The sequence below is a fragment of the Rissa tridactyla genome, chromosome 6, assembly GCF_028500815.1.
Source record: "Rissa tridactyla isolate bRisTri1 chromosome 6, bRisTri1.patW.cur.20221130, whole genome shotgun sequence".
NCBI classification, from domain to species: Eukaryota; Metazoa; Chordata; class Aves; order Charadriiformes; family Laridae; genus Rissa; species Rissa tridactyla.
In genome coordinates, this window is record NC_071471.1 from 56,967,993 (window position 1) to 56,981,102 (window position 13,110).

At 40.9% G+C, this 13,110-nt stretch overlaps 1 protein-coding gene across 1 annotated transcript in view; it reads right to left on the minus strand.

Annotated features, from left to right (window-relative positions):
* Positions 1 to 8,511: 8,511 nt before the first annotated feature.
* Positions 8,512 to 13,110, minus strand: part of LOC128911322 (gamma-aminobutyric acid receptor subunit pi-like) — a 37,757-nt gene continuing 33,158 nt past the window's right edge. Inside the window, exon 10 of the mRNA XM_054206008.1 lies at positions 8,512 to 8,867. Coding sequence (XP_054061983.1) covers positions 8,556 to 8,867 — 312 coding nt within the window. The 3' untranslated portion in view covers positions 8,512 to 8,555. The remainder of the gene's footprint in view (positions 8,868 to 13,110) is intronic.

Sequence of the window (13,110 nt, forward strand, 5' to 3'; positions counted from 1 at the left end):
TTTTCAGGTTGTGGATAAAATATCTTATGCATATGTTGTAAAATTCCAGTGACCTGCTCTTTAATCAGGATTACAAATACATAATCTGTTCAGGGGATGAATACAATAAATTTGTGTCAGCTACAAACCAACATTTTTACTTTAATTGTTCTCTTTTACAAAGGTGAAGACACTTCTTCCGGTGACTCTTTCCCCTTGTATGTTCCAGTTTCATTTCCATGAGGCCACGCAGGGCCAGAGGTGAAGGAGGCAGGCTGATTTCTTTATTTAGCTCCTGTCACCGAGAGAGAGATTTAAATTCAGCTGAAAAAAAATGCTAGTTTAATACTAAAAGAGCCTATTTAGAAAGATGAAAGAAGGAGGAAAGGGTGGGGGGAGAAGGAGAGCAAAAGGACAATTAGGGACATAAATATTTTTTCTATAGTTATAGCAGCATCATTTGTAGAGTGTTCTCACACAGGCCAAGCTGAAAACATAAATACTAACTCCTACTGTAACTCAGGAAAAAAGCAGAGCGCGCCGTGCCTCTGCCCTTCTACCTCGCTTTCGGTCTCTGAGGACCAGAGAAGTGAAGTGGCTCATGAATATTAGAGCTAATGAAACCTGGTTTTCTCCAGATTTGTGTTTCGGTGTTGATTGACTCTTATGTCTGGAAGATGTAAATTGTGACTGAAGCTTGTTCTGCATTTGTGGCACTTAGGTGTGCTCTCTTCAGGGTATATTCTTTGGCATTTAAAAAGGCTCAAGCTCACACTGTAGTGTTTTTCTCAGAGGGGAGCTGTCAGGTGTCTCTCTGACTTGGACCTCTATTTTCATAAAGTTTGTAGGACCATCCTATCTCTGAGATTTCTATTCCTTTATCATATTTGGTAAAAATACAACAATGGGTTCAAAAAACTAGGTAGCATGGACTAATGGCCAGATACATTGATACATCTAACCTAATACACGCTTCACCCCATCTATGTAAGTCTCCGAAGCTTTTCATTCGAGAGCCCTTGATAGGCAGAGGCGTGGGTAGAGGGTCCCTGTGGTGTAGGTAGTGATTCAAATCAGAAGTGAAACCCAAAGAGACAAGAGGAGCCATCAGCCATGGCCAACAGTCTCTCCCACTGCCGATGAGGCAGGACATTTTGGGGTGAGTGGTCCCACCTCTCAGCGAGAGAGGCTTACGTACCAGCATGCATTCTCAGCGTCACGCACACTGAAAGCCAACAGAAATTAAATTGGAAGATACAGGCACAATCCTATTATGTGATAAGGAAACCAGGGTGGATAGAGACAGCACAGAGATAAGAGGGTCATGAAAACTAACAGAGCAATTTGGACCTGAGAAAGTGGATGCACTATTCACCAGATGCACTCAGCCACACTGGATTGCCAGATGACGCTTGTCCTTGTCAAAATATAATAAATTAGCCTCTTCAGCCCTCTCTATATTTAAGTTTCTGGCATGGACCATTTTAGACAAACATAGATTGATGGCTGCAGTGTTCACAGGAATGACACAGGACCAGGATGATGCTGAAATATCATTAAAATTGATGATTTTGGCTTGTCCCTCTGTCATCTTTAGTACAGCACGGCAGTGCATCTGGAGACCTGACATTATCAAAGAACAATGTAGTGCCTTCTGGGAAGGGCAATGCTAGAGCTAGAATCCAGGCATATGCAGAGATGCAAAAGATACATAAACAGTTTTTGATTCTGCTAGTAAAGAGCTGCATGGTAATTCAAGTTATCTGACGGGAGAGAAATCCATCTCGGGCCATTGCGTGCATTTGCTTCAGAAAAGGTAACCTACAGTTGGGTTACAGAAACGAAGGTGTAGATACCGTCCAAAGACTTTCAAGGCAATGCATGGCAACCCAAGGCAAATGCAGCTTTGAAATTATTGGCCCAGAAGTGGTAAATTAGAAATTAGGATTTTAGGATATTATGGTAGAAATAAAGGAATTGGGTCTTCTTCCTTTTGGGATCTTCTAGTATTTTTGGTTGGAGATGCATAGTGGGACTGATCAACTGCAAAACATCTTTGCCATTACAGCTGCTGTATCACCTCATCTTCCAAAACTTTAGCAAGGCTCTACCCAGCAGCTGGAACATGCTGGAAAGGACAGTCACAGAACAAAGAGTTTGCAGTTTTGAGTCTGGGCATTTGTTCCACATGAAATAAGACCGTAGCATCTGTGAGCTGTGTGGTTGGAAACGGTGCAGGGTCAGCCATGTAGTTGGCATCCATATGGGATGTGCTACGGTAATCTATCGAAATCTCCAGAGTTATCAGTTCTTATTATCAGGCTTCACAAAATGTGGACCAGCAGCGCATGAAAAGGTTGTTCAGTAGAGTTAAAATTATCCTGGGACGTAGGAAGCCTGAGACTTCAAAATCTTTAGATATTTGCACATCATACTTTAGTTTGTTCTTTTAAAGAAAAAATGACAAGGATCTCTGAATCTTTCATTATGAAAGAACCTCAGAAAGTACCAGGTGTGATAATTGAGCACAACACTTATACAAAGATGATAAAGAATGATGGAGAAAGATGATAAAATGATGCTCAATCTCTTATACATCTTTCTGGGAAAGAAGTTGAGAACAAGGTTCAATTTATATTTAGCTGCCTACAAAATTTCCTCAGACCTTAATCTCCTATATTATTATTATTATTTTGAAGATTGTGCCATTTTGAGAGGTCAAATGTCAGTTCTTGTGTTCGCAGAAATGCACGGAAGGGTTGTCAAGGCAAACCTTATGAAATTACAGCAGGGACTGGACCCTGTAACCAATTCATAGACTGATAGTGTAGGGTAGAAGCTGTTCCTATAGGTCTTATTTTCTTCACGGGGATGGAAAAATACCACAGAAAAGGACAGTTGTATTCATTAGATATCATCAAAAACATATTGCTGTGAATAGAAAGCACTTTGATTAGGCCTGAATTAGCTACGTGCACAACATAGCTCAGCATATGAGTCTAATGGACTGGCATTTAAATGCTTAGAAGCATTAAAAGAGACTAATGCAATATTACATGACTCTCGTTCACCTTGTCATGGCACTCACCCAAAGCAGATGCTTGATAAACCAAAACTGGAAGTGGGCTGAAATGAACTGGCTCCTAAAGAAACTGGGACATAGAAAAGGAGGAGACAAACCCTTTTTCTGCATCTTTCAAGGATGTATCAGTGAATGCAATGCTAGCTTTCCCCATGCTGGCAAATCTCACACGTTTGTTGCTGTTTCTGAGATGCAATGAATGTTGTTTGTAGCAACATAATTAACATCAGCATGAGGGCCAGGGGCATACAAGCTGAGAATGTCAATATGTAATTCAGGTTTTAAATCCATTTTATACTCTCACATTATTGTTTTTCTAACTTTGACAGCTTGTTCTGCTTCCAAAGAAGCCAAGCCCCAGATAGAGCCGGTGCTGTGAGATCTTCTATTCTGGATCTATTCCTGACCTGCCTTTAAAGCAGAAAAATGACATTCTTCTCCTTTTGGAGAAATCAAATAACCCTGGTATCACATCTTTTTACTGCCTAGGTTCCAAAACTTACCTGCTATAGCAAAGGAGGCACCAGCGGTGCAGCTGTTTGTGCATTATTAACACAGTTCTCCAGGGCTTAAATCTGGATTAGATTTAAATTCAGAGCAGAGTTTGAAAATGAATCAGGTTATAGTTTGTGCGCACATGTGATGGTGCTAAAATCTTACAGGGTTTTTTTGTCTTCTGAAGTTTTGGCTGTGTTTGATCTGGAATGGGAAAACAGGGCCCATTCCAGTTTGGAAAGAAACCCAGAACCCAAATTATATGAGTAAACTCACATCAAGAGACTGAAATGCCCCCAGACACCCCCTTATCCTTCTCTTTCTGGGGATGGAAAGTTTGACTGTCAAATGGGACACAGGAAGACAGATGTCTCCAGATGGAAACTGATGAAAAGCTGAATTTGGCAATGTTATTAAAGTGGACCGCTGGTTTTAATTATAAAGTCATATAACAATAAATGGCAAATCCATTACATGTCAGGTCATGTCCAGCTTATCTGCTTTAAGTGCTCTCAAGCACCCACTTCTCTACAGTGTGCAGAATCCACTCCAGTCTTCGGCTCTCGAGTTGAGATACCTTGTTCTCACAGTGACCTGTTTAATCGGCCCAGAAGACTCCCACACCTCAGTTTCCCAACATTTCAACAAATCCTACCTCCAAGGGCAACTTTTCCAAAACATTTGAATTGGCTTTAAAATTAATTTGATCCTTGCGTCAACTGTTAGCAGTGTGCCAGTGAAGTACCTGGGAACATTTATTTAGGATTGGAACTAGATGACCTTTAAGGTCCCTTCCAACCCGAACCATTCTATGATTCATAAATATTTCCGGGAAAACTGTTGTTACAGCCACAATTCCGCCTGCTTTGAAATACTGAGATACTATACTACTTTGATTTGAAACATTATAACCCGCAGGAGAAAACCTGGACATAAGGATAGAAAATTCAGGCTTAAAGTACAAGCTATTGTGGTCATGATGTTACTTTGCAGACTGGAAGAATACATTAACAATTTAGATGGCTGAAATGATGGAAACAACAGCCTGGGTTTGAGAAGCCTCAACTTTAGTGTGCAAAACAGAAGTCCTCAGCAGTCCACCTGACAATGATGTTTTGTCTGATCTTAATTAATCTGTCACTACAAACATGACCTAGTTACCATACTACAAATGTCAGCTTGTAATAGCTTTTCCCTAGAGTCCCTCCTTAACTAGCATTTGCCATTTACATTTGCTCATTCGGTCATGAAGAGTAGTTAATTAGCTCCACCTACTGCTGCATGGAGTGAATTGTACCAGCAGCTCCAGTTCTCCAGTAGCCTCTTCAGATTGCGCTCGTAGAGGTCTTTTAAGCGCTCTGCGGCACCACGCCACTGCCAAGAGCTGCCAGCACAAAGCGGGAGGTTTACATCTTACCGTTTTTTCTTCTGCTGTCAGCAGCTTTACTGTTACATGCATTGTCTTTAATCTCTCATCTTTTTTTGTAATTTCTTTTTGAATTACAGGGTGAAAACGTGGGGCATCATTTTTTAAATACATTTTCCCATGCCAAAAGACGTGATGGTTCTCTTAAAATAATTAGCACAAACAATGAAGAGACATGCGAGGAAGGAAAGAGACCTATTTAGGTTACCGCTGCACTGTTAATAAAGGCTACTATGCTGAAAATGATTACTCAGCTCAACAGATGGATGCCCTTATCTTATGCTTGCCATATGTGTTGACTGGAGTATTCAGATGGGGTATTTACTTGTTTACATTTTAAAATGAATTTTCTGATGTTCATTGAAAATGCCTTCTTAGTTTATGAGAGCGCTAATGAATGCCTGTTCTAAAGTGTTATCTTTCTTAGTATTTCCCGTTTGATTTAGGTGCAATACTTCAAATACTCAAAACATCCCAACTAGCATCCCAGTAAGCAGGCTGCATGAGATACTTACATACGACACAGCCAAATCAGAGAGACACACCAGATAACTGCCGAAGTGGAAAGGTAGCAAAGATTAACGCCTTCAAACGTCTACAATCTCCAAAATTTTCATTCGTTATATTTTAGGAAATAGCTCAGCACAGGATTTTATTTTCATAATAGATTTACTTTTCCATTAAGAAAGAAAATAATACCAAAGAGCTTATTGAAGTCAGAGACGTTTTTCTAGTCTGCATAATGCTTAGGTACCTGTGAGATGGCCGCTAAACCAAAAGACCGGGCTTGCAGGTATTCTCCAGAGGAAGGAAATGTACGCCTTGGGCTGGCTGCTGCCTTCAGACACGTCTGAAGTAGCGCACCTCCTGCTAACGGCAAAGTAAATTACATGGAGGTGCATCATCAGTTCGTGCCGCCACCCCCTTCGCCGGCCTCGTGTCCCCGGTTGTACATCTGCCTCCAGCGGCCTCAAAATACACCAGGACGTTTCTGAATTATGAGTCTGAGAAGGTCCCCTGATTAGAAAACATTCAAATCAAAGTAAGCAAGACAACTATCAACCAGAAAATGACTGCAGTAAGTCCGAAGTCTTTCCCCTTTCCTTTTCACCAGGTATGAAAAAGCCATTTTCATCGCCAAGGCCAGCCTTGACTGCCTCAGCCTCAACCTTAGCCCCTGTTCTTAGCTCTAAAAGAGATTTCTCCATCTCTAATTTGCCTCTGAGTTTTAGCCTTCGATGCACTGTTCAGGAATGCCACTTACTTCAAAGAGCCCTTCCAGCTAACTCCAAGGAATTTGATCGTTTCTGGGGGCAGGTTTGTATGTTTGAGTGGGATAATTTAAACGCTGTTTGTCATTCTTCATACTCTTCCCCTGTACCCTGGAGGGAACACCTTTTACTTACCCAAATTCATGTCAACCCAAGTTTTGTTTTTCAAATTAGTAATTAATGCAGAATTATACAAAGCAGAATAATAAATAATCTGGCTGTGCAGTCTATTCCTTCATGAAAACATGGGGGACTTCAGTGTCGAACTCTGCCGACAATTAGCAAGCACATCAGTAGGAAAACAGACCCTGTTATCAGTTAATGCAATGTAAATAAGGTTGTCCAGACCTTCAACAGCTTTCTAAAAGAATATTTAAGGTGAATTATCTCCAAGTTAATGGAAAGCTACAAAACTCTAAATGCTTACTTTATGCTTGTAGTAAATATAACTCCCAAATTTAGTGTTACGAAAACAGGTAACTTGCAACATGTGGATAACTCATTTGAAAAGATTCAAGATTAACGTAAATTTCAAAATTAAGAAACTAAGTACAAAGCTTTACCACATGCCTTCTGTGAATTTTATGGGAGTAAGAACTGGAAAGAGATCTCAGAGTCCAGTTCCACGCCTCATTTCCATTAAAAAAATCTCATAGAATCTGTTCCTGAATGAAGGGTTTAAGGTCAAATCTGCAACAACAGGATGTTAAATAAAATTTTTTTTTTTTTTTTGCTTGTCCTTCATACAGGCAGTCTTGGTTTGATTTCTTGAATGCGTTTGATTTTATATGAATGTCAGAAGAGCCACAAGGTACCAAAAGCCACTAGACTGTTCTTGACATCGCATTGCCTCAATAAGCCTTGCAAAAGGTGTTAGCGATAACAGTAGAGAAACAAGCTTTCAGTACACAACCCGTTTAGAAAATAAAAATACTGAGGGGATTTACTGACCTAATACTTGTTTACCAGTATGCAATGATTTTTATGGATTTCGATGTGAGCAGGGGCAAACCTAACCCACGCTGGTATTTTGCACTTTCCTTCTTCTCATGTAACGGTGTCCTTCGCAGGCAGCACACGGATACAAAGGTGTATCGGAGCCTCAATATTAGGGGGGCTTTTTAATACATTTCTATGTGTGCAGTGTGTCAGATCACCATAAATGTCAATGTACACAGTCTATAAAAAGCAGATATACACTTTTATACACATACATGCAACTAACTAAACTTCCAGACTGCAGTATAAGGAACAGGTTTCCACATCAATAACTTTTCTAGTATCTGTCAATGCAGCACCCACTCAGAAAGACTGTTCTGGCTTTTCGTCAAGTGTAACCATTCTCTCACGTGGGTCATTAGTTTCATCCGTGTAAAACTTTCCCTTTTTTCATCAAAAGTTATTGCATAGCCAGTGTTTTCTTTTCAATTCAAGAAGCAAACTTTTTCATCTTTACATGAAATTTTTAATGGCAAGTGACTCAAGGAATTTCCTAAACAGAAAACTAAGCATATATAGTTCTTCCTCTGCATAATAGCTACCCAGGCAGTTGTGACTGAGCAGTATATGGAGTATAAACGTCAGGAATAATGGCCATATTCCATTAAGAACTGGCGAACACCTAAGTCTGTCCTCACTTGGGAAAAATATCTCTCTGGATCTAAACCTTGTGCCTCCAGTCCATTTCTATATTCTGACCTGCACTTATCTAGAAAAGCCATTGATGCCTATGGGACTTCTGTCTAAAGAAGTAGGGAAGAGTCTCAATACGTATTTGTGACTTTACAAAGATAAATATATTGTTTGGTTTGTGTTGGTATCCCATGCCTTCAAAGCTGTTTCTTGCTATGAAACTAAAACACTGTGATCTGCAATTATACATTTTCTTACATAATCTGGAAAATTTATGCATTATTGACAAAGCTAGAAGGAACTGAATACTGAAAGCACTGCAGGAAAACAACACTTCATTGTTTTTATTTTTAAATGTATTCAATGCAGTTCAGAAACAAGTTTAATATAACTCTTCTTTTACAAAAAGTTGACCATTAAAATATTTTAAACTTACTGGCCTTTGATAAATGGTTTAATATGGGACATGCATGCTAATAGGAAAGTCAGTTTGGGATGACAGTCATTTAACAGTGGAAAAGTGAGTTAACAAGAAACTTTGTAGAAATGTTTGAAAAGATGGCATGTCCTTTCACATCCCTTTATCCAAATGCAACTTCTTCATTCTTCTGCAGCTTCCCCTCCCACAGCCACTTTCTAAACTTTAAACCGATTTTACACATTAAAACATTTAGAAATACAGATAATATACCCAATAAAGTACATTAATTATGATGAATGATAACGGGAAAGAAAATCTGGCATAGTTGTCTATGTGGTAAGGATTTTTAACATGGAAGCAATCAAAGATACAGAAAAGTCTTTTCATTGCCGACATTGGTGAACTACACCCACTGCGTTTACTTTTCTCCTTTTTTCCATTGATGCTGGTTTTGCTGCTCTTGTTTGAGTCGGTCTCGATCATATTGTCAGGGGCACTGCAACTGTTAGCCACTGCTGCCAGGACTCCATTCCTCTCTTCTTCAGCCTCTTCATCCTCATCCTGACAGGAAACAAAATAGCAGGTACTTCAGTGCATTTTTCATCACCTATTTACTTTAGAGCTGCAGCAAATAATACGATTTTTCTTACAAACTCCTCCTGGAGCTCACTCCTTGATTTCAAGGGCGAGCACCTATACACACCAGTCAGCTCCTTTCAGCTTTCAAAGCCTCAATTTACGGGAAAAACACTGACTTAAACACCATCTTACTGCAAAAGCTTTCGCAGGACTGTTGAGCAAAGCTGGATTTGTTCAAATATGGCCCACTAAGCTCTGGATTTGTTCAAATATGGCCCACTGAAGACAGCAGCAAATCCATGAAATGCACAACAATAAGCTGTCTTCTGCTCAGGGAAAATCCTGGCAAAGGTCAGTGTCTAGAAAATGGGTAAAGCAAAGCCCCAGTCTGGAGATGGAGAAGGTGGGGGAGCTGCCAAACCAGCTAGTAAAGCTGGTTGCACCCCAAATCAAACACCCTGGAGTACAAGACACTTTCCTTGTGCAGTTGGCTACTCTATTCCCAGTGCTTTGTGATGAAAATCAAATTACTTCCAAAAAAAAAAAAAATAACCGAAACCCAAATAAGCAAGAAAAAAAGCATACAAAAAAAAAGAGGATCATAAAGAGGGACAAGCCCCACAAGTAATTCAATACTAAATAGCTCATACTGCTTTCTTTCAAGTCCTGAAACCCATACTTTAAGTTCAAAGTTATGCTAAGGTTAAACACATTTTTATGTGCTTCACCGCATCAAGACAGCTCTTTGGAGAATGGTGTATAAGCCTTCTGGTGGGTTTTCTTCCTTTGATTAGAAATGGCTCGGAGCCATGAAGTTCATGTATGAAATCTTCACCCTTTGAAGTCAGTGGGTTTTCTATTACTGACTCAGAGGACTCAGGATTAGACATCAGCGGCAGCTTCAGCTCTAAACGCAAACTTTCTTGAAAGTTCTGGGGTGTTTAGTTTGGTTTGGGGTATTGCAGAGATACCAGCAGATCCAAGCTACAAAGATTGGCTCCAGCTTTGTATCTAAACTAAACCTAAATTTGTACAGTTGGAGGAGGGGTCATTTTAATTCAGGCAGGTGTACATAAACGTTAATCTTCTCCTGATGATTTTATTACCTGCCAACTCAATGAGTGGCATACAAGCAAGAGAAGGCTAAAAATTTATTTGTGAAATGTAGAATGCAGAATCTCTTTCCTCTGAGGAATTTTCTTTTTCCGTTTGCATCATGAGAAGAAATAGATTAGACAAGGACAAACTTTAGAAAAGTTAAGATGTACAGCCTCACAAAAAGCTCATTTAGAAATCTCCCAGCTATTAAAGTCAAAGAAAACTCATTAAGCCACCTGAATGATCTCCATACCGGTGCAGAATTGCTCTTCTGCCCAGGGTACTTGTGGACGGCACGGTTCTTGAGCCTTTCTTCCTCTAAAATTAGTAATGTCCTTGAAAATTAAAGTGGAGTCTGGACAATGTCCTCAGACTGCTGTGAATCAGTGAAGCAGAACAGATGGAGCTAGAAAAAGGGATTATTACTGCTTTTCATTTTCAATTTGCCAAAAAAATTCCAGTATATTTTATTTGAGAGAGATAAACGTAGCTCAACACACCGTGTCATCCTAAAAATACACTGACTACAAAACCTCGCTCATCCTCCACCGAGCCTCCCGCAGCTACGTGAGAATTTGGAAACCAAAGGCCAGGATAAAAATCTCCCCATAAAGCATTAAGAGGATCAATCCGTAAAAATTCCAGCCTGAACCTTAGGCAATCCCCCCAGGTAGTACTAAACCTCAAACCTGGAGTTTTACTTGGGGGCCTAACTCTGTTAGAAATACCTTGGCTCTTCTGCTTCAAAAAGTTCAGCCAGCTGAGGCGAGCACCGGGGACGGCAGAGGAGCCTTTGTCAGCAGCGCCTGGCACTTGGAACAAGGCACCGGAGCGGCAGCTTAATGAATGCACCCGGCGCTTCAAAAGTTAATAAAATAAAGAAACCTGTCAGAAGAGCCCCGACTTTTTTTCCACTGCTCATTTTTTAGGGGGGAAAAAAAAATAAAAGAGAAAAACAACATCTATCCTTCAAAACTGGCAGGATTTGGGGTATTATTCAGTGTAAGAGTCTATTTGTCCCTCAGGTAGGGCCAGCTAAAAGTTGTACAGAATTAGTTTTACTGCAGAGCACGAAAGGACACCCGCGTACGTGCCGTTTTTCTTTTCACGCAACCGTATGTGAACAATTCGCAGGAGGCTGATGCTTTATTAGGCTGTTCTTAACTCCTTTCTGCTTCCCAAGAGGCAGTTATTACTTAAGCAGAAAATACCGTACGTGGTGCATGTGTACTTGATTCTCTCATGGAACAGAGAGGAGTTTACAGCAGGAGAGCCCTGTCACACTGCTTGAAAAGGAGAAAACTGGAATAGAGGAGAACCACAACTCCTAGTTTATAAAGAACTACAGTCTTATAAACTGGGACTGTCAAGGGACTTTTCCAACGCGCTATGGAGAACTGAATGTGATGAATGATTAAGCTGGTTTACATTATATTAAAAAAATTGCGCTGCAAGTGTTCAACTGTGGCTTTAGTTTTAAACGTCACACTCTATTTTCTCCGGATTCCAGCTGTCAATGAGAAAATGGCAGCTGGCACTAAGGGCTCTGTTTGGATACAAGATCAACTGCACCCAGGAAAGGTACTGAGCGTCACCCGAAAAGCACCGGATATGGCACCTGCCACTGTGGCCACTGTTTATACTGACTGAAGTGTTTGCTGACATCTAACAGCCAACAGAATTGAGGAAAGTTGTCACTCCCATTGAATAATAAAGATGCTCAAGATTAAAAATATTTCAACCTAGAGTGTTGCACACCTGGTGTTTATGCGGTGTTCAGAAAGACGGCACGATGCTTGCCCAGAAACGCCACGGAGACTGAACACTCCCCTTGTAACCTTATTTTCAGTTTTCATACTTTCCTCCACTCTGACCAAAAGGGAGCGGCTTAGATGAAAGACAGAGGAAGGCCAAGGAGAATTTCTCTGTTTTATAGGAGACACAATTCACACCTTTGTATGAAAGAGAAGAAACTGAGGATTTTGGAGAGGAAACCACTCCGTTTGGGCAGTCAGTGAATGTTGACGTGAATGGCGCGTTTTGCCTGACCCGCCTTGCAGCAGGTGGTTCCTCTGCTTTTGCCGTTAGCTTTGAAGCTGTCTCTGTGGGTCCTGGTTCACGTGATGCGAGACACCTCGAGAGCGTGGATATGAGGAGCTCTTTCACTACCTCATATTCTAAACTGGAGACCCCAAAGGCCTCAAAAGAACATGATATGTCCGTGCCCGGCTGCTTTAAAGAGCAAACCAAAAAGCAAGCCAGTACAACTAATTCCTGTACAAGGCAGAGGGTTACATTTTCAATTCACCTCCTACATTTATTTACATAATTCTGAGTGCAAATTTTGTATCAGCTCTCATATGGGAATAACAAACTGGGAAGTGAGATTTCTAATTAACCTGTGTCCACAAGAGAATACGATAATGAGGAGAAAACATTTATAGTGACGATACTCGCACGGAAATATGTTAAGTAGCTGCCAGACAGTGACATGAGACTTTAGCTGCTACTTCTGTCCTTGCAATGGTTTGGTTTTTTTTTTCAGTGAGAAATGAGAAATACAAGTCAGGTGCGCTCTCCACAGCACCCCGCTCAGTAAGCGGTGCTTGTCCTTGGCTACAGGAGGAAAAGGACATGACAGGCACTTCCTTTATTCTACAGAGTCTTGAGTTATCTAGGACCAACCAACTGCCCCCTTCCTGTATATGTTTGTGTAGGCAAGAAGTGAGCTGGACTGGGCTGCTCGCTCCTGACGCACAGCAAAAGGCAGGAACGTGCCTGAAGTGACAGACCACCCCTGTCGGTCACGACGACCATCACAAAACTGTGACTTAAGTCTTTCTTCCTTCCTCATTTTAGGGCTGTTCCTCCCCTTACCCCACATCTTTCAAGTCCTTGAGTTCCCATGTCTGCCCCACCTGCAAGCACTAGTGCACGTGCCCCAGCTGAAAGGGAATCTGGCTCAGGGAGGTGAAGGCAAGGGTGGTCCTAAGTGCCCTTCACAGATCCAAAGATGCTGAATCATCCAAGCAATGAAACACTTTATTTTCTTACCGAAACCTTCAATAAGCTGCCTTTTTTTTTTTTTCCTGCTTTATGAGCAAAATGACAACCACTTACTTCACAA